General features: G+C 50.5%; 2 protein-coding genes and 1 non-coding gene across 3 annotated transcripts; 1 reads left to right on the forward strand and 2 right to left on the reverse strand.

The window, feature by feature from the left end:
- Positions 1-1,431: 1,431 nt before the first annotated feature.
- dpp3 (dipeptidyl-peptidase 3) lies at positions 1,432-9,700 on the reverse strand. The gene is made up of 18 exons (XM_047043057.1): positions 9,581-9,700; positions 8,134-8,438; positions 7,779-7,868; positions 7,530-7,667; positions 7,051-7,125; positions 6,875-6,965; positions 6,593-6,723; positions 5,481-5,611; positions 5,319-5,377; positions 4,927-5,121; positions 4,650-4,762; positions 4,416-4,508; positions 4,178-4,240; positions 3,942-4,066; positions 3,691-3,811; positions 2,999-3,178; positions 2,349-2,511; positions 1,432-2,223 (listed from the first exon to the last, which is right to left on the reverse strand). Exons 1-18 carry the CDS (start codon positions 9,663-9,665, stop codon positions 2,081-2,083), a joined length of 2,301 nt encoding a protein of 766 aa, XP_046899013.1. The 5' UTR covers positions 9,666-9,700; the 3' UTR covers positions 1,432-2,080.
- A 421-nt stretch (positions 9,701-10,121) lies between these two features.
- trnas-gcu lies at positions 10,122-10,203 on the forward strand. The gene has a single exon. It is a non-coding gene; the product is annotated as a tRNA-Ser (tRNA).
- A 1,540-nt stretch (positions 10,204-11,743) lies between these two features.
- Positions 11,744-14,669, reverse strand: LOC124482628 (endosialin-like). The gene is made up of 2 exons (XM_047043058.1): positions 13,905-14,669; positions 11,744-13,492 (listed from the first exon to the last, which is right to left on the reverse strand). The coding sequence occupies exons 1-2, from the start codon at positions 14,368-14,370 to the stop codon at positions 11,772-11,774; spliced, it is 2,187 nt and encodes a 728-aa protein (XP_046899014.1). The 5' UTR covers positions 14,371-14,669; the 3' UTR covers positions 11,744-11,771.
- Between the last annotated feature and the right edge of the window lie 3,325 nt (positions 14,670-17,994).

Raw genomic sequence — 17,994 nt, forward strand, 5'->3', positions numbered from 1 at the left:
AAGTGTTTTTAATACAAAAAAAGTCAACCTTCAAATAATTATGATCAGTTATGCACTCAATACTTGGTCGGGAATCCTTTTGCAGAAATGACTGCTTCAATGCGGCGTGGCATGGAGGCAATCAGCCTGTGTCACTGCTGAGGTGTTATGGAGGCCCAGGATGCTTCGATAGCGGCCTTAAGCTCAGCCAGAGTGTTGGGTCTTGCGTCTCTCAACTTTCTCTTCACAATATCCCACAGATTCTCTATGGGGTTCAGGTCAGGAGAGTTGGCAGGCCAATTGAGCACAGTAATACCATGGTCAGTAAACCATTTACCAGTGGTTTTGGCACTGTGAGCAGGTGCCAGGTCGTGCTGAAAAAATGAAATCTTCATCTCCATAAAGCTTTTCAGCAGATGGAAGCATGAAGTGCTCCAAAATCTCCTGATAGCTAGCTGCATTGACCCTGCCCTTGATAAAACACAGTGGACCAACACCAGCAGCTGACATGGCACCCCAGACCATCACTGACTGTGGGTACTTGACACTGGACTTCAGGCATTTTGGCATTTCCTTCTCCCCAGTCTTCCTCCAGACTCTGGCACCTTGATTTCCGAATGATATGCAACATTTGCTTTCATCCGAAAAAAGTACTTTGGACCACTGAGCAACAGTCCAGTGCTGCTTCTCTGTAGCCCAGGTCAGGCGCTTCTGCCGCTGTTTCTGGTTCAAAAGTGGCTTGACCTGGGGAATGCGGCACCTGTAGCCCATTTCCTGCACACGCCTGTGCACGGTGGCTCTGGATGTTTCTACTCCAGACTCAGTCCACTGCTTCCGCAGGTCCCCCAAGGTCTGGAATCGGTCCTTCTCCACAATCTTCCTCAGGGTCCGGTCACCTCTTCTCGTTGTGCAGCGTTTTTTGCCACACTTTTTCCTTCCCACAGACTTCCCACTGAGGTGCCTTGATACAGCACTCTGGGAACAGCCTATTTGTTCAGAAATTTCTTTCTGTGTCTTACCCTCTTGCTTGAGGGTGTCAATGATGGCCTTCTGGACAGCAGTCAGGTCGGCAGTCTTACCCATGATTGCGGTTTTGAGTAATGAAACAGGCTGGGAGTTTTTAAAAGCCTCAGGAATCTTTTGCAGGTGTTTAGAGTTAATTAGTTGATTCAGATGATTAGGTTAATAGCTCGTTTAGAGACCCTTTTCATGATATGCTAATTTTTTGAGATAGGAATTTGGGGTTTTCATGAGCTGTATGCCAAAATCATCAGTATTAAAACAATAAAAGACCTGAAATATTTCAGTTGGTGTGCAATGAATCTAAAATATATGAAAGTTTAATTTTTATCATTACATTATGGAAAATAATGAACTTTATCACAATATGCTAATTATTTGAGAAGGACCTGTATATAGACATCATTATTTACTGTACATAGACCTTGCCTATGCTGTTGGTGGGAATTTTATTGACATAATAAAACCACTGTTGTTGAAACACATTTTATGATGTTGTATCTTCAGTTATCCCTCTTTTCTGTCGGTTTCAATCCCTTCTTCCTGATTTCCCCTTCCTCCTTTCCCCCCCATCCCATTTCCCCCCTTATTTTCCAAAACTGCACTTATACCTCTGGGAGGCCAGACAGAGGAGAGGAGGCAGGGGCAGGTGTGGTTGAGACCCAGTTTATTGTTGCATAGGCAGGCTGGCATCACAGTGCCCTCAGCACGAGACCTTCTCAAAGTCTGAGACACAACTAGCTGTTCCAACACGTCAACATAACTGGAGGGCTTGCTCGGGTGGCTGGCTGTGTGTGGCTCAAACAGCCAGAAACCCCCGGGTCCAGTCTCTCCGTTTGTCTCTGGCTGTGTGTGGCTCAAACAGCCAGAAACCCCCGGGTCCAGTCTCTCCGTTTGTCTCCTCCCAGATGGACCAAGAGGTCTCTGCAAGTTCCCGGAAACTTCTAGAACATTCCAGTCACCGGAGTGTTCTAGAAGGTTCCAGGGAGCGGGAGGTTGTAGAACGTTCCAATCACCAGGTTTTCTAGAAGGTTTCAGGGAGCGGGGGGGTTCTAGAAGCCCTCAGCCCTCCCAGGTTACATCAGCACCAGCAGGAGCAGTCTTTTTTGCTCAGCGCCAGAAGCTCCGCCTCCACCTCCTCAGCGTCATCGGGGAAACGCTCCACGAAGGAGCGGATGAGACCGGCGGCGCTGCCGTCATACTCCACCAGCTCGACTGCGTCTCCTGGAACACGCGGACACGTTCAACACCTTCCTTCCATGCCTCCACTCCACACACCAACACACAGCCCTGAGGTACAACAACAACTGGTCATGGTCTGGTCTATGGGGCAGATTGGGAGGACTGACCTTTGACTTTGGTGTTGGCCTGGACAAACATCTTGCGGGCTTCCTTCCGCAGCAGAATGGTCTCTCTCAGACGCGTAAAGTTGTGAGTTCCGCTGTCGCTCACAGCAGAGTAGCCCTCGTACAGGCTACGTCCCCCTTCTACGTCCGCCGTCGACTTGTGGACCTGCAGGAACGCGGACAACACAGAACAATGTTAGGACACTGGTAGACCAGCAAGAGCAAGGACCAAAAACGATTTGAGAGAACAGAAACAGAAGGGGACAGAGTTAAATACGTTTAGTGCAGAAATCTTGCAATATTGCCGAAAGGAGAATTTGTGATTCTGCCAGATTCGCTCATTAACACTGAACCAAACAAAGCCGGCAAAATTTCGCGCATTGTGTGATTTTAGATAGCATGCTGGCATTCTGGAATCAGAGGCGCAACATCAGCATTGTTGCTGGCGCGTGTGGCCCTTCAACGCTCTCCCTTTGACATAGACGCGATTCAGCTCTGTGACTACCTCTGCAGCCAGCTTCATACCGGTGCAACGACAACCCCCTATTCCGTCTCTTCACACTGAGCTGTGACGCGGCGTGAAGCCGCAACATTCCTGCCTGGAGCGGCCTGTGAGGACGGGGCTAGAGGAGGAAAGCGGCGAGGGCGAGTACCTGCAGCTTGCAGAGGAACTTCTCGATGGCGACCTTGCCCACCGTGTGGATCTTGGAGCGGTCGATGGAGATGCGGGCGTCGGGGAGGCCGTCCGCCCCGCTGCATTCCTGCAGCGTCACCAGGCCCTGGCCTGCCTCCAGCAGCACGCGCAGGATCACATACCTGGCCTGCATGTGAGCCTGCAGACACACACACACACACAGGTTACTGACTGGTGTGTGTCGGGGTAAAAAGAAGTGGAAAGGTGGCAAGAAAGCTCAGGAGAACTTATGCACAAACAAGGTGTTTTTTGATGCATGATTACGTTCATCTTTATTGGCATCTTTTTCATTGGAGTGGAACAATTGGATTGCATTTGTTGGATAACTTGTGCTATATCAATCAAGTTTGATTGATTGTGTAGTATGTAGTTTGCAGGGTGTAGTATGTAGTTTGTAGGGTGTAGAATGTTGTGTGCAGGGTGCAATATGTAGTGTGCAGGGTGCAATATGTATTGTGCAGGGTGCAATATGTAGTGTGCAGGGTGAAATATGTAGTGTGCAGGGTATAAGATGTAGGGTGCAGGGTATAAGATGTAGTGTGCAGGGTATAAGATGTAGTGTGCAGGGTATTAGATGTAGGGTGCAGGGTATTAGATGTAGTGTGCAGGGTATTACATGTAGTGTGCAGGCTATAATAGTGTGCAGTGTACCTGTCTCCAGCTCTGGCTCTCAGGGGTGTAGAACTCCAGCCCCAGCAGCCCAGCTCGCACCATGTTCAGCCAGTTCACATAAACCACCTCCTCCGCATCATGGCCCTCGTGGCCAAATATGCTGCACACACAGGTGAGACACAACATAACATTAGCACACACACACATCAGTGCCATAATCATATATAATCATAATCACATACTTCAGTGCTAAGCTCTGTGTGTTTGTGTGTGTGTGTTCGAGCACAGACCTGAGCACGTGCTTGTTGAGACACAGGTAGAGCCCCACACACTCCGCTCGACATTCTTCATAGGAGGAGGCGATGGTGGAGAACTTACTGTCCCAGGTCTCACTGCCCTGGTACCAGCTGGATATCTGACACACACACACACACACACACACACACACACAGGTCAGACACGTGTGTGTGTGTGTGGCAAACACATGTGGGTGTGTGTGTGTGTGTGTGCGCGTGTGTGGACTCACCGGTTCTCCAGTCTCTGGGTTCACAACCTTCTCCTTCTCAAAGTTCAACTTTCCATTCTCATCCTAAACAGGGAGGAGTCATAGTCAGAATGGGCAAACAAGTGTGCGTGTCTGATATGTGTATGTATGTGTGTCTGTGTAACATGTGTATGTGAGTGTGTGTGACATGATTGTATGTGAATGTGTGTGTGTGTGTGTGTGTGAGACTTGCAAACGTAAGTGTATGTGTGTGTCTGACCTGGACGAACAGCTTTCCGCTTCCGTGCCCCAGCAGCTCATGAAGGCCCACCTGCACCTCGAATGATGGCCCCTTCCACTGGATATACACATCCTGACAAACAGACAGGCAGACACACAGGTTACACATCCTGACAGACAGACAGGTTACACATCCTGACAGACAGACACACAGGTTACACATCCTGACAGACAGACAGGCAGGTTATACATACTGACAGACAGACAGGCAGACCTTGTCCTCCTCCTCCAGGAAGGTAAGCTTGTCCTTCTGGGTAGCGTAGGCCACCGCCAGCACGTTGCCCAGGGAGACGTTCTTAAAGCCCTCCGACTGCCTGATGTCGTCATCTGGACACACAAACACACACACTCTGTCTCTGATAACACAGCAAGTATGATTAAGTATTAAGAACTATTGTGCGTTTGCTTGTGCGTGTGTGCAGTTGGGGATGTTGATGCTAGCAGGGATACTACTACACGTGTGTGTGTGTGTGTGTGTGTGTGGTACCCACAGTTAGGGATGTTGATGCCAGCGGGGATGCCGCTGCCGGCGAAGGTGAGGACGTCCAGGGAGGTGAAGTCAGGCTTGAGGAAGCGGTCCTTCTCGAAGGCCTGTGGCCAGGGCAGCTCCGGCAGTAGCACCTCGGCAGAGCCCACCAGGCTGCCGAAACGAGCGCTCATCGCCTTGTTCACCACCGCAACAAACCCTGAAACACAGTCGCCACAGTAACCCATGACACCCTCATCACAAGAGCAACAATCGTTAAACCCCCAAATCACTGTGATAACCCTTAAAATCCTGATTAGCAAGAACCCCTGAAATCCCTCGTCTGAAACCCCATGGCAACGGTCCCCCGCATCCCTAATCACCGTGGTGATAGAGTGAGGTGCAGCTGGCCAGTACCTTCAAACTCTCCTCTGGATCCAAACGGGTCTCTGTAGCTCTCTATGAAGCCTATGTAGCTGTGAAGGAGAGCAGACAACGGTCAACACTTTGCCCATTTGCGCCCGAGCACACACACACCACGGTGTCCGTCCTCAGAGGGGCGGGCCTCAGCATTCTTACCTCTCCACGATTGGCCCCTTGTCTTTGATCCAGTAGCGCGAGGCCTCCTTGTGAGCGTCTACCGAGCCCAGAGTGAAGCTGCGCTCGTACTCCTCCAGCATGCGCCGCTGGTTCTCATTGGCAGCATGACCCTGTCAGTCAGAGGTGAAGGGGTCAGCCCACGAGACCACAAACCCTCTGGGCTGTGGTGGTCTATTGTGGAGACTACTGTGTTGGGGTTCTCAACTGTGCAGTGGGGTGGAGTCTGTGGAAGAAGTGTACTAGAGCAATGGTTCTCTACTGGTCTAACCTCAGGACCCCTATTTGTCCTCGGTCATTAAGTCACAACCCAAACATTACTTAAATCTCCAAACCATTGTCATTTATTTAACAAAACAATTTGTGCAGTAATTATTTGTGTTCTATAATGCGGGCAGCTACGTGTGAGCCTACGCAACTTTGTTAATAAAAGCGCACCATTGGAAGTTTGGTAACTTAACCTAAAAATAACAGCTAGGCTTTTTGATGGAGCCAAAGCACGCGCCCGCAACCCACCAGTTGAGAAACACCGTACTTGAGGACTATCTGTACTAGAGGGCTCTGTCCTGGGGTTAGGGCAGGTTGGGGTTAGTACTGTACTAGAGGGCTCTGTCCTGGGGTTAGGGCAGGTTGGGGTTAGTACTGTACTAGAGGGCTCTGTCCTGGGGTTAGGGCAGGTTGGGGTTAGTACTGTACTAGAGGGCTCTGTCCTGGGGTTAGGGCAGGTTGGGGTTAGTACTGTACTAGAGGGCTCTGTCCTGGGGTTAGGGCAGGTTGGGGTTAGTACTGTACTAGAGGGCTCTGTCTTGGGGTTAGGGCAGGTTGGGGTTAGTACTGTACTAGAGGGCTCTGTCCTGGGGTTAGGGCAGGTTGGGGTTAGTACTGTACTAGAGGGCTCTGTCCTGGGGTTAGGGCAGGTTGGGGTTAGTACTGTACTAGAGGGCTCTGTCCTGGGGTTAGGGCAGGTTGGGGTTAGTACTGTACTAGAGGGCTCTGTCCTGGGGTTAGGGCAGGTTGGGGTTAGTACTGTAAAGATGACTCTTGACCAGGGGTTAGGGCAGGTTGGGGTTAGTACTGTACAATAGGACTCTGACCTGGGCCTTGTGCAGGTTGTCACTGGCCTTCTTCATGAGGTGAGCGTAGTCTCCTCTCTGCACCGTGAACACACAGCCCTCAAACTCAAACCTGCCGCAGCAGGTCTCCCCCTCGCCGTCCACGGCACAGTCTGCACGCAACGACAACGACGAGAGGTTCTGAGAACAGGAATTTCACTCTCCACCTCCTGCATCCATCTCCCTCTGTACCCGTCAATCTGCCTCCCAATCTCTGTCTTTATGTCCCCCTCCTCCTCCTCACCTCCCCTTCCTCCCCCTCACCTGTGGTCACAGCAGAGGCCAGGCGGACCTCGTAGCACGTCTTCCCTCCCCCCTCCTTCTTAAACAGACGAGTGTTGTAGGCACTCAGCTTCTGCAGGGAGAAGAGACACACACTGGTACCCTTTCCGAAGACACTCGGGAGGGACGGGTAGACATGTCGAGAGAGACCGGCTTACCTTGGAGTCCAGGAACCTCTGGGCCAGCTCTGCATCCTTCAGACCACAGTTACCTGAGAAGTAGGTGGTGGTTCCCTGGAGAAGAAACACACACAAGTCAAACCCAGACCTGCACTTCAGGTATCATGTTTTAAGGACACCTCGGGTATCATCTTATTATGACACCTCAGGTATCATGTTGTCATGACGCTGTAGATATCATGTTATAATAACGCCTCAAATATCATGTTATTATTACACCTCAGGTATGATGATGTAACAACACATCAGGTTTCACAGTATCATGACACCAGGAGCAACCATACACCATCATGATCAAACTGCCCATATCAAATGACCTGACCCACACCTTAAATCCAAACATCAAGGACATCCAATGACCCAATCTCCACGCCAGCCACACCCTCAACCCTCCCCAGGTGTGCTGTGCCCCCCCATCCCTCCAGGTGTGCTGTGCCCCCCAGGCGTGCAGTGCTGACCTTGTTCCCCAGGCCCAGCTGTTTCTGGCGCTCCTCCAGGGAGTAGAGGCGTGTGGAGCAGCTGTCCCACAGGGCCTCCATGTCGGCCGGACTCTCCTTGAAGGCCTTGCTACGCCACACCAACGCCTTCAGCTTCTCCTGCAGCATCACAAGAGTGTTAGAACGCCACGTCCATTAGAACTGTTCTAACACAACACAAGCATCACTGTAACATGTCCAGGTTACCAGGGAGCCATAGTGAGTCTCTACCTGGGGCAGGTTGGGGATGAACTTGGTGTCTCCAAAAGACTTGTAGTTTCCCATGTTGGCATACAGGCCAGCAGCATAGACCAGGAAGGCCTGCGAGAGAGACAGACAGACACACACACACAGTGATGTCCCTTCAGTGCTGTGCCCACAGCGTGTAAATTGACATTTGTTGCCATGAGAGTCCTAACATAGTGTAGTGGATGATTTCATCATGTGTGTGTGTGTGTGTACATGAGTGTGTGTGTGTGAGTACTGCAAGTCACTCTGGATAAGTGACTTAAAAAATGACTAAATAATAGTGTTTATGTGCATTGTGTGTATGTATGAGTGAGAGTGTGTGTGTATATGCGCATACCTGGTACTCCTCAGCGCTGAGCCCAGCAGCAGTAGCCACTTCCCCCAGCTGGTCGGGGTCCTGCCCCCGGAACAGCCTCTGCAGCAGGACGTAGATGCCGGACGACTCCGGAGACGTCTGGAGCAGCACGGCCAGGCCGCCGTACCACGCCGCCCGCGACAGGAAGTGAGAGTACAGCTGCTCCCGCGGCGACAGCAGACGGAAAGCCTCGCGGCAATCCAGGGCGGAGACGCCGATGTCGTTTGGCAGGAAGTACTGGGAGTCCACCATGGTCGTCAACTTCCTGCTGCTCACGCACGTGAAGCCTGTGGGGGAGGAGACCCGCGGCGGGTCAGAAAGACGAGAGACACAATCAGTAAATACAGCAGACAGACCTGTTCGTGGAACTGTCCAGTCAGTAGACCTAAGGTACAGTGGGCAAGCTGGTTTGACAAAGGTCAGTGGGCCTACGTATAGTTACCATGCTGGTTCAAGAAACAGACAGTAAGCCGTCATTACAGATGGTCGTTAGGCCTGTTACTAACAGTCAGTACAGATGATGGACAAGCCAGTCAGGGAAACAGCTAATAGGCCAAAGTTTAGTAGCCAAGCTGCTTAGAAGAACAGTCAGTAAATGCAGCATAAATGTTTGTCAGGAAAACCGTCAGTACAGAGTTAACAGGCTGGAGGAACAGTCAGTAACATCCACTAAATCGCAGGTAGTAATAATACATACAAAAGTGTACTGACAGCTCGATTCAACCAATCAGAACTAAAACCTAGCGAACATTTGATAGCTAGACATTGAACTGGCTTCAATCATTGACTAATTTTAGATCAAGTAGATCATATTTTAGATATCCTTTCACTTTCTTAACACATTTTCTACTAGGGCGACTCACCAGACACCAGCTGGTAATTGAACACACTTGCAGCGCTCTGAAGTGCTGGTGATGTTCTCTGCGCCTTGTCCATTAATTGTATTTGGTGGGACAAGTTATCCATTATTTCTCAGCGTCAGAAATAGTTGAAATGCATGAGAAATACAAGGTGTTGCGTGAGAAATGGCTGAAATGCTCGAGTCTCACGGCACGCGTGACACTCGAGAGCTCTGACTTGTTTGGGCCGGAGGATGTGTTCTCGAGTGTGATTACATACATTATCTAGGTATAGCATAGTCTGTCTTGCCTGGTTTAGTGTCAAAGCCCATTTCTCGACAGCCACCTAAAACCAATTTTGCTCACCGAGATAGTTAGCACTACCTGACCGTCCGACAACATAAAATCGCTATTAAGTGTCCATATGTGCTAGCTAGCTAGCTACTCTACTAGTACTTGAATACCGTGTTGGCTGACTGAATGAAAAATGCCGGTTAAGGTTATTATGCTTCCCTCGTGTCAAATATGCTAACCACTTGTTCCAACAGAAGCTTTGAATGTTATTTAAAGTGTATTGATTTTATACGCACCTTTTGGGGAATTCAATTTATTGCAGTACAGCCAATGTACACTGTACCTGGTCACCAGTTTATATGAAACTCTGAATCGAAACATTAAATTGCCGTCTCACGCTCAAATCACTTCCTCTCTTGGGGTTGCCAGTTTCAATCCAATTATTCCCCTAAAATGCTTAAAGAAACTCGAAAGCAGAATAAAGAACTACGCCATTTAATGGAAGGTATTGATTTCAGTAAAAAGCGACATGAGATGAAGTTGTCGCAATATACATAAATGTTTGCCTTGGACTGGCCCAACACCAAATACATTTTAGGTCAACATTGGTTGATTTGAATGCAATTCTGTGAACCTGGCAACCCCGCTCCTCTTAAAACATTAACCAATCAAATGCGTAGTCTGAGTTCTCTCCGAGTAAAAGGGGTAAAAATCTAATTATTTTCAAACCGTAATGGCTCCAAGCAAAAACATAGTTTTGTAAACCCCAAAATAACTTAGAATAATTTATTATAAGATCTGTATTTTTTTTATTTTGTATGAAGTCACATGCAACTTGACGAGGTGGCCGAGTGGTTAAGGCGATGGACTGCTAATCCATTGTGCTCTGCACGCGTGGGTTCGAATCCCATCCTCGTCGGAAGATTTTTGAGTGTGAAGTACATAAAAAGGCGTCCGTAAACTGGTTTATGATGTGTTCAACTACGATGCCAAATCCAGTAGCCAGGATTGCCCTACTATGACTATAGAAAGTAGTCTTGTAGCTACATTGTTGAACCCAACGCTAGTTTCCTCAAGGATCACAATGACTCTTGCTTAGACTGTTGCTCTTGTTGGTTAGTGGTAGCTGATTTAAACTGTTGTATTATATTTAATCCTATTTTTATTGCTTTCCTACAGGTACACTTGCACTTAGAGATTCATGTTGTGTATTGTCATTTGCTTAACTACATGCTCTTATGGTTTCTTCCCTTTAGCACTTATTTTTGGTTGTTCACAATGTGTACTTCTGTTTTTGGCTACCTGCAATGCTTTGGGGCTATCTTGTTGTTATTATCAGTGACCTATGCACTTTGTAAAGCTCTCTCTTGGAAGTCGCTTTGGATAAAAGCGTCTGCTAAATGAATACATGTAAATGTACATGCAGCTAACAAATGTAATAATGAATTATTTCAACTTGTTGAATTACATGTGTCTGGTAAATCAAGGTTAAACTGTAAATCTTTCAGGACGGTAGCTCTCCAGAAACAGGGTTGCAGATCTCTGTTTTTTACAGATCACTTTACTCCTTCTGGAGCACTCTCGCAATGGAAGTACTGAGAGATAACGTCATTTCTGGCTCTGGCATATCACCAACACCAGATGGCGCTGCTAATACTTTGTCGAGGGGATTTTTTGTTTTTGTTTGACACGTTGCTGTCCGTTTCACTGAACAATTAATCTCACATTAAAAGCGTTCAACAGTTTACTGATTTTATTGAAATTCCATACATATTCAGTGCAAAGTATTTACAAGGACCCAGTACGTGTAACTAAAGCAGGTTGACTGAACGTGCGTTTGAAAACTTCAGGACCAACAGAACCCTTCTGTAATATGATCCTGCCTGCGTGGTGTTTTTCCAATGCTGAAAGAAGCTGTCTGGTTGTCAGGGCTGGTAGAGTTGAGAGACCTTAAATATTAGTTTCATGACGGCTCCTGTGCTGACTGTGTGTGCCCTGGGTGTGTGTGTGTGCTCAGAGATGTGACTGGTCCTGACTCCTGCGCTCCCAGCTTTGCCTGGGCCCCCTCCCAGCCCCAACCCTCAGGCCCAGCCCACAACCTCACCCCCAGCCTCCAGTCCCAACCCTAGCTCCAGACACCAGCCCCAGCTTTCAACCCAAAACCCAGCCTGAGCCCCAGCTTCCAGCATCAATCCCCAACCCCAGGCCTAAGACTCAGCTGTGTGTACACCACTCCACCTCCCTGGTCTGCGTCTCTCCGGGTCAGCCAACTCGATCTTGTCTTCACCATGTCAGACTTGCTCTGAGAGACACAGGGCCAACCATAAACATCTCCGGTCTGTGAAGCCTCAAGGCACAATAGCCAGTTGTGATTTTAGAAGAAGATAGAAAAAAACACACAAACAAACAAAAACCCAGCAGTGGAAATGATTAGTTAGCCTCCCTCCCTCCCCCCTCCCCCCCTCCCTCCCTCCCTCCCTCCCTCCCTCAGTCCCTCCCTCCCTGTCCATTTGAACACGTTCCAGTCTTGGAGGTTCTGTTGTCCTGGGGCGAGGTGGCAGGTAGGACCCAGCGGTAGCAGTCTGTCAGGCCCTTGTTCTGATTCACAGCACAACTGGTGCAGTAAACAATTCCGAGCGCCAGCATCACAACGATGAACACACACAGGGGCACCAGCAGGGCCACCAGCAGCCAGCTACGATCCTGCCTTTTCCTTCCTGTGCCCTCCTGCTGCTCTGACCCAGGCTCGGCTTCAGACACGGATGATTTTCCTTTCCCAGAGACAGGCTTTGTATCAGCTCCAGTCTCAGACTCAGCCCCAGCCCCCGCCCCAGCTCCAGCCCCAACTCTAGTCCTAGTCCCTGCATCAGTCCCAGCCCCAGTACCAACCCCAGTCACAGCCCCAGTCTCAGTCCAAGTCCCAGCCCCAACCCCAGCCCCAGTTCCATCTCCAGCCCCAGCCCCAGCCCCAGGCATTGTGAAGTGCTCATAGTGGACCATAGAGGTCTGTGTGGACAGGGGCAGTAACTCATCACTGGGGGGATTCGTGTGCCACTCAAGGGAGTTGGGATCATGGCCGAGATCAGGGTTGTAGCCAGGGTCGTCATCAAGCTCAGGGGTCAGGGGTGATGTTGTTGTTGTGGAGGAGTCATAGTCCTCTGGGAGAGGCCTACAGGAGTACAGGTCGGCCAGCAGCTTGAACCCTGACCTGCAGTAGCACTCGAACCCTCCCACATAGTTCAGGCACATGTGCTGACATGTGTCCGAGGTCAGGCACTCGTCAATGTCCACACACTCCCCCTCCCTGTTGGGTTGGAATCCGTGCCTGCACACACATTCTCCTTCCTTGTTGGGTTCATATCCCCGCGCGCACACGCACTCCCCCTCTTGGTCCTGCTCGTAACCTTGGTGACAGCCGCACTCAAAGGTTCCGGGGAGGTTGAAGCAGGTCTGAGGGCACGGCGCCTGGCTGCACTCATCCACGTCCACGCAGCTCCGCCCGTCTCGCCCCAGCAGGAAGCCAGGATGGCAGGTGCAGCGAATCCCTCGGGGGCCCTGCTCGCAGCTGGACTCGCAGCCCATGGAGGAGCAGGAGAGGCTGGGGCCGGCGCGCTCTTGGTCCGGGATGTCTGTGGCCGGGTCCGAGTCCTCGTCGGGGGTCGGGCTGGCGTGTGGTAGGCAGCTGGTCTCATCGCTCGCCAGAGAGAAGCCTTCTGAGCATGTGCAGTAGAAGTCAGTGTCGGAGTTCTGGCAGTAGTGCTCGCAGCCACCGTTGTCTTCCCCGCAGAAGTCCTGAGGGGTCATAGAGCACAGGGGGCCATCCTGGGACCAGCCTACACCCCCATCCTCCCGCTCAGTACACAGCACAGACTGGTCCGAGGGTCCAGGGGCGCCGGGGGGGCAGGGCAAAGTCCCCACAGACCCATAGGGGAGGAAGGTGAGCAGGGTACTGACCAGGCCCAGGGGGGTGGTGTAGACGGCAGCACCGCCTCCCTCCGCCTCCAGGGGGTGACACATGCCGCGGTAGGAGTGCAGGCACAGGAAGCCGTCCACGGCTAGGGCGCAGGCACCGTCCAGCCAGCGGAAGTTGTCGTGCTGCTCGCGCGCCTCCTCGGCCGTGTTGACACTGATAGCCACACAGCGAGGCACGGCACAGCTCCCCGGGGGGTCTGCACGCAGCCAGTCCGTGTACTCGCCGTCCGGCTCGCCTGGGGACGAGACATCGGGGCTCGTTAAACGCCGGAACTCACTGCACACTCATGCCAGGGTTCTAGGGTTACGTTTCCCTCGTTAACTTTATTTTGATTGAATAATTGAATGTAATTGAAAACAAATTATATTTGATTTAATTGAAAACCCTTAAATTTAAGTTCAATTTCAATACATTCTTAGCTTGGCTGTGGAAACCTTGTGGTCCTGCATGGAAAATTGGACTTTAAAAGATTCTCCAGATGTACTTTTCGGAGAACCGTTATGGTTCTACTGGTTCTACAACCATGTTGTCAAAGAAGGTTCTAGCCATCACACTTTCACCAACTTTCACAAATGGCCCCATCAACGATTCTACCTTTTTCCTCTAGTTTTTCCCCAAAAACGACTTTTTAGTGTTTTCCAACTCACCTGACACCCAGGTGAATCCCCTCAGGGGGCGTGTGGAGGAGCACTGGCGGGGCTGGCGCTGCAGGCCGATCCAGAGGCGGAGCCTGGTTCTCGGCCCACGCGTCTCTACAGACGACAGCAGCTCGTGGACCACGCCCGCTTCCTCCTCGTTGCGCACGGTCGCCAGGTTACCGCCCTTGTCCTTGCAGCTCCTCAGCGACTCTCGGAAGGTCTTCCGTTGGAAGTAGACCACGTAGCATCCCCCCGCAAAGCAAAGAGCATCCTGTTCCCTCAGCTCCTCCTCCAGCTCCGCTGCCTGGCCCCGGCCCTGACCCCCTGCCTGCCTCCTCACACCCCCCTGCTGCCCCCTCACCTGGCCCTGAGGCCGGCCCTGACCCTGGGCTAGACAGCCTGGGGGCCTACAGACACACAGCAGCACACCCAGCACACAGAGAAGCCCAATACTGCTCATCCTCCACAGTCCCATGGGTAAACTGCAACCTTGCTCTCCTGGCCTACTCTACCCTAGTCTTTCCTACCCTGCACTGGCCCAACCTGGTCTGTCCTGTCTTGTCCTACCCCGCCTTACCTGTCTGCCGCCTCAGGTAACCCACCTCACCTACCCCAGTCTCCTAGCTTCCTGCCTCAGTCTCCCAGCCTCCTACCTCAGTACCTCTTGGCTATCCTAGCAGTACAGTATCTCTCCAATTGTCCTGGCTAAGCTCCTCTTTCACCAGTCTCCTGCCTCTCCTGCTCCAGAATTCTGACTGATCTGAAAGAAAGAAAGAAAGAAAGAAAGAGGGAGGGGAGGGACCAGAGAGAGAGAGGGAGATGGAAGAGAGAGGGGGGGAGGACCAGAGAGGGAGGGCAGAGAGAGGGGGAGAGCAAAGAGAGGGGGAGGACAAAGAGAGGGGGAGGGCAGTGAGGGGGAGAGCAGAGAGAGGGGTAAAACGTAGCGGAAAAAGGATTGTATGTTTTTAGAAGAGGGGGTGGGTAGCGAGTGTGGAGGAGATGGAGAAGGAGGTAGAGGAGGGGTGATGGGGGAGGGGGGGGGGGGTTATGCCGGACTCAGCTTTTCCCTTGTGCCGTATGGTTTTCATAACTCTGCCACCCCCCTCCTCCACTCTCTCTCCACACACACTGACACACACACACACCAACACCACCACAGCAATAGAACTCTCCACAAGAATGGAAACTATCCCCAGATCATTCTATCTGTCCTATATTCTTCCCCCCTTCACTCCTTCCATCCTATAGTTGCAAGCTCAGAGACCAGACTGCAGGAGCTGAATGTGAACTGGAAGCTCTGTCTAATCTTCTAGGTGTTTCTCTAACCACATGTACCCCTTTCTTTACCCCATCTCCCCTTCCACCCCTCTCTGTATTCCATCTACCCTTCTACCCCAGGGGCAGAGCCAGACGTTGTAAACACTAGGGGCTTAGCCCAATCCTAGGACGTAACCTATGTTAGATGTGAGTTTTGACAGAGACTTCCACAGTTAATGCAAGTTTGTTAAGCTTTATGTAATATAAATGTTCCGTTGGACTCATATTATCATTTTTTCTTAAAAGATTCTGGGCATTTGAGAAAACATTTGTGCACCTCCAATATTCTACCCCATTCTTTACCTATCTACCCATACACCCCTCTCTTTACCCATCTACCCATCTACCACTCTCTCTACCCCTCTACCCAGCTACCTTTCTCTTTATCCCATTTACCCATCCATGCCTCTCTTTATCCCATCCATCACTTTCTTTACCCATCTACTCCTCTCTTTGCCTGTCTACCCCTTTCTCACCCCATCCATCCCTCCCTTTACCCCATCTTACCACATCTACCCCTCTCTTTAGCCCTTTTACCCCTCACAATGTGTACTAGAAGAGTCTTGTTAGGTCTGTGCACTAGGTAGGTCTGTGTGCTGTTGGTCTCTGTGTGCTATGTACACTAGACCTGTATACACAGTCTGCACTAGGTGGGTATATGTGTGCAAGTCAGGTTTGTGTGCTATGGAAACTAGCACAGCCTGTGCTAGGTAGGTTTGCGTGCTGTTGGTCTCTGTGTACAGTGTATGTGTGCTATGTAGACTAGACCTGTATAAACAGTATGTACTAGGTAGGTCTGTGTGTATAAGTTAGGTCTGTGAGCTATGGAAACTAGAACTGTCTGTACTAGGTACTGTAGGTCTGTGTGCAACATATTTAGGTTGTGTGTTATGTAGATTCGCCCTGTCTACACAGTCAGTACTATTTAGGTTTGTATGCTAGGCTGTCGAAGGCCGGTCTGTGCAAGTACCCAGTGTCTGGTAATTAGCCAGGCTGTGTATCCAAGGACAGTCTGACTGTGGAGTCCAGCACAAGCACAGGAAATGCCTGTCCTGCTACTGCGGTTGAACTATTAACCAAAACAAACAGCCAAGCCTTGCCACTTCCACAGAACCCTGGAAATCCCAGGAGAACCCAGAGTGAAGACAAAAAGAACCTGGCCAACCTAAATAACCTTGAGAACCCCACACTCAAGAACACCAACAACCCTGAGCCTAGAGAACATAAATAAATCTTGAGATCAGAGAACCTCTCTATAAAAACGTACAATTTCTCTAGAAACTTTACGGTCCTAGAAAACAGATCCTGGTTAAAGTTGAGAGAACCTAGAAGAGAACCTCGAAGGTAGAAGCAGTGAGGTTTTGCTACAGGAGCTGCTTTGCAGGCTGAATAAGCTCAAACACACACCAGGGACAAGGAGAAGGAGGAGAAATGTGGTCAGGTCAGTATCCCCATCTCCCCTATCCTTCCACATATCTCTCCCCTTCCTCTTCTTCCTTTCACCTCATTTTCTCCTTCTCCCTTCTCGATTCATTCTTTCTACCTCTTTCTAGCCTCTTCTGTATTTCTTCCACCTCTCTTTTCTACCCCTTCCCCTCCTCCCGTCTTCACCCTCCCGACTCTACCCCCCATCCCTCCTAATACCTCCCCCCCCTGTGTTTTACCCCCCTTCGCCCACTCAGGTTTCATCTGCTTTTTCTATTACTGCTTCTGATCGCGTCTGCTCTGTCGGCTCCTCCCCCTCCCAACGAAGGCTCCTCATCTGAATGCCTCGGACCCACATTCCAGAGGAGGAATGGATAGAACAGACCTTCTGTCTCCTGCTCACCTAGACCTCTAGTCCACTTCCACACCTAGACCTCCAGTCCACTTCCACACCAAGACCTCTAGTCCACTTCCACACTTAGACTTCCAGTCCACTTCCACCATCAGACCTCTAGTCCACTTCCACACTTAGACTTCCAGTCCACTTCCACCATCAGACCTCTAGTCCACTTTCAACTTAGACTTCCAGTCCACTTCCACCATCAGACCTCTAGTCCACTTCCACACTTAGACCTCCAGTCCACTTCCACACCCAGACATCCAGTCTGCTGTTCACCTAGACCTCCAGTCTGCTTCCAAGGAGCAGTTTCCTACTGGATAGCTCCCAGCTGTGGGCCATGACCTCCCCTGGCCCCTCTCCTCCTCTTCTCGTAGCCCCTCACCCAATTCCCTATCCCTCTTCTCTTCCCCTAGCCCTCACCTCCTCCCCCAGCCCCACACCTCCTTTCCTATCCCCTCACCTCCTCTCCTTACTCCCTAGACTCCAGGTATCATACACAGTTTAGATGTTTCGTTTAATTTGTTTGTCAGACATCTCGACTACCCACGATGCACTGGGGCTCTGGCTACACGCTGAAACAATTACCCAGAGAGCCATGCGGTCACCCTCTCAGGCTACATCTGCACGAATGGGAAAAAGATGTGCTTCTGTCCAAAGAATGGTTATTCTGTCCACACTATGGAAAGCTTTGAGTTTGTCTATCAGTGGGGGGTTTAAAAAGCAAAGTTTAACTGCAAACTGACTTGATAAAGCACTCTCTCTGCTCACTTAAGCAAATACACAGATGACAGGGAGGGCAATGCACATAAATGTACTCCAAGTTTCTGTTCTTTCTAATCACCTGAACACCTGTATCAGGGACATCAGACTGCACTAATAGATCACCTATCCACATGAAGCTCAGTCAGGGACATCATACTGTACTAATAGATGATCTATCCTCCCTTAGCTTAGCCA

The sequence above is a fragment of the Hypomesus transpacificus genome, chromosome 20 (assembly GCF_021917145.1).
Source record: "Hypomesus transpacificus isolate Combined female chromosome 20, fHypTra1, whole genome shotgun sequence".
NCBI classification, from domain to species: Eukaryota; Metazoa; Chordata; class Actinopteri; order Osmeriformes; family Osmeridae; genus Hypomesus; species Hypomesus transpacificus.

Excerpts from the sequence above, each read along its gene's own strand:
- dpp3 (XM_047043057.1), bottom strand. The coding sequence starts at position 9,665 with ATGTTTCGATTCAGAGTTTCATATAAACTGGTGACCAGGTACAGTGTA. Across the intron at positions 7,126-7,529 it reads AGCTGGGCCTGGGGAACAAG|GGAACCACCACCTACTTCTC; the intron begins GTCAGCACTGCA and ends TTTCTTCTCCAG. Across the intron at positions 3,179-3,690 it reads AGAGCCAGAGCTGGAGACAG|GCTCACATGCAGGCCAGGTA; the intron begins GTACACTGCACA and ends GTGTGTCTGCAG.
- LOC124482628 (XM_047043058.1), bottom strand. The coding sequence starts at position 14,370 with ATGGGACTGTGGAGGATGAGCAGTATTGGGCTTCTCTGTGTGCTGGGT. Across the intron at positions 13,493-13,904 it reads GGGATTCACCTGGGTGTCAG|GCGAGCCGGACGGCGAGTAC; the intron begins GTGAGTTGGAAA and ends TCTCGTCCCCAG.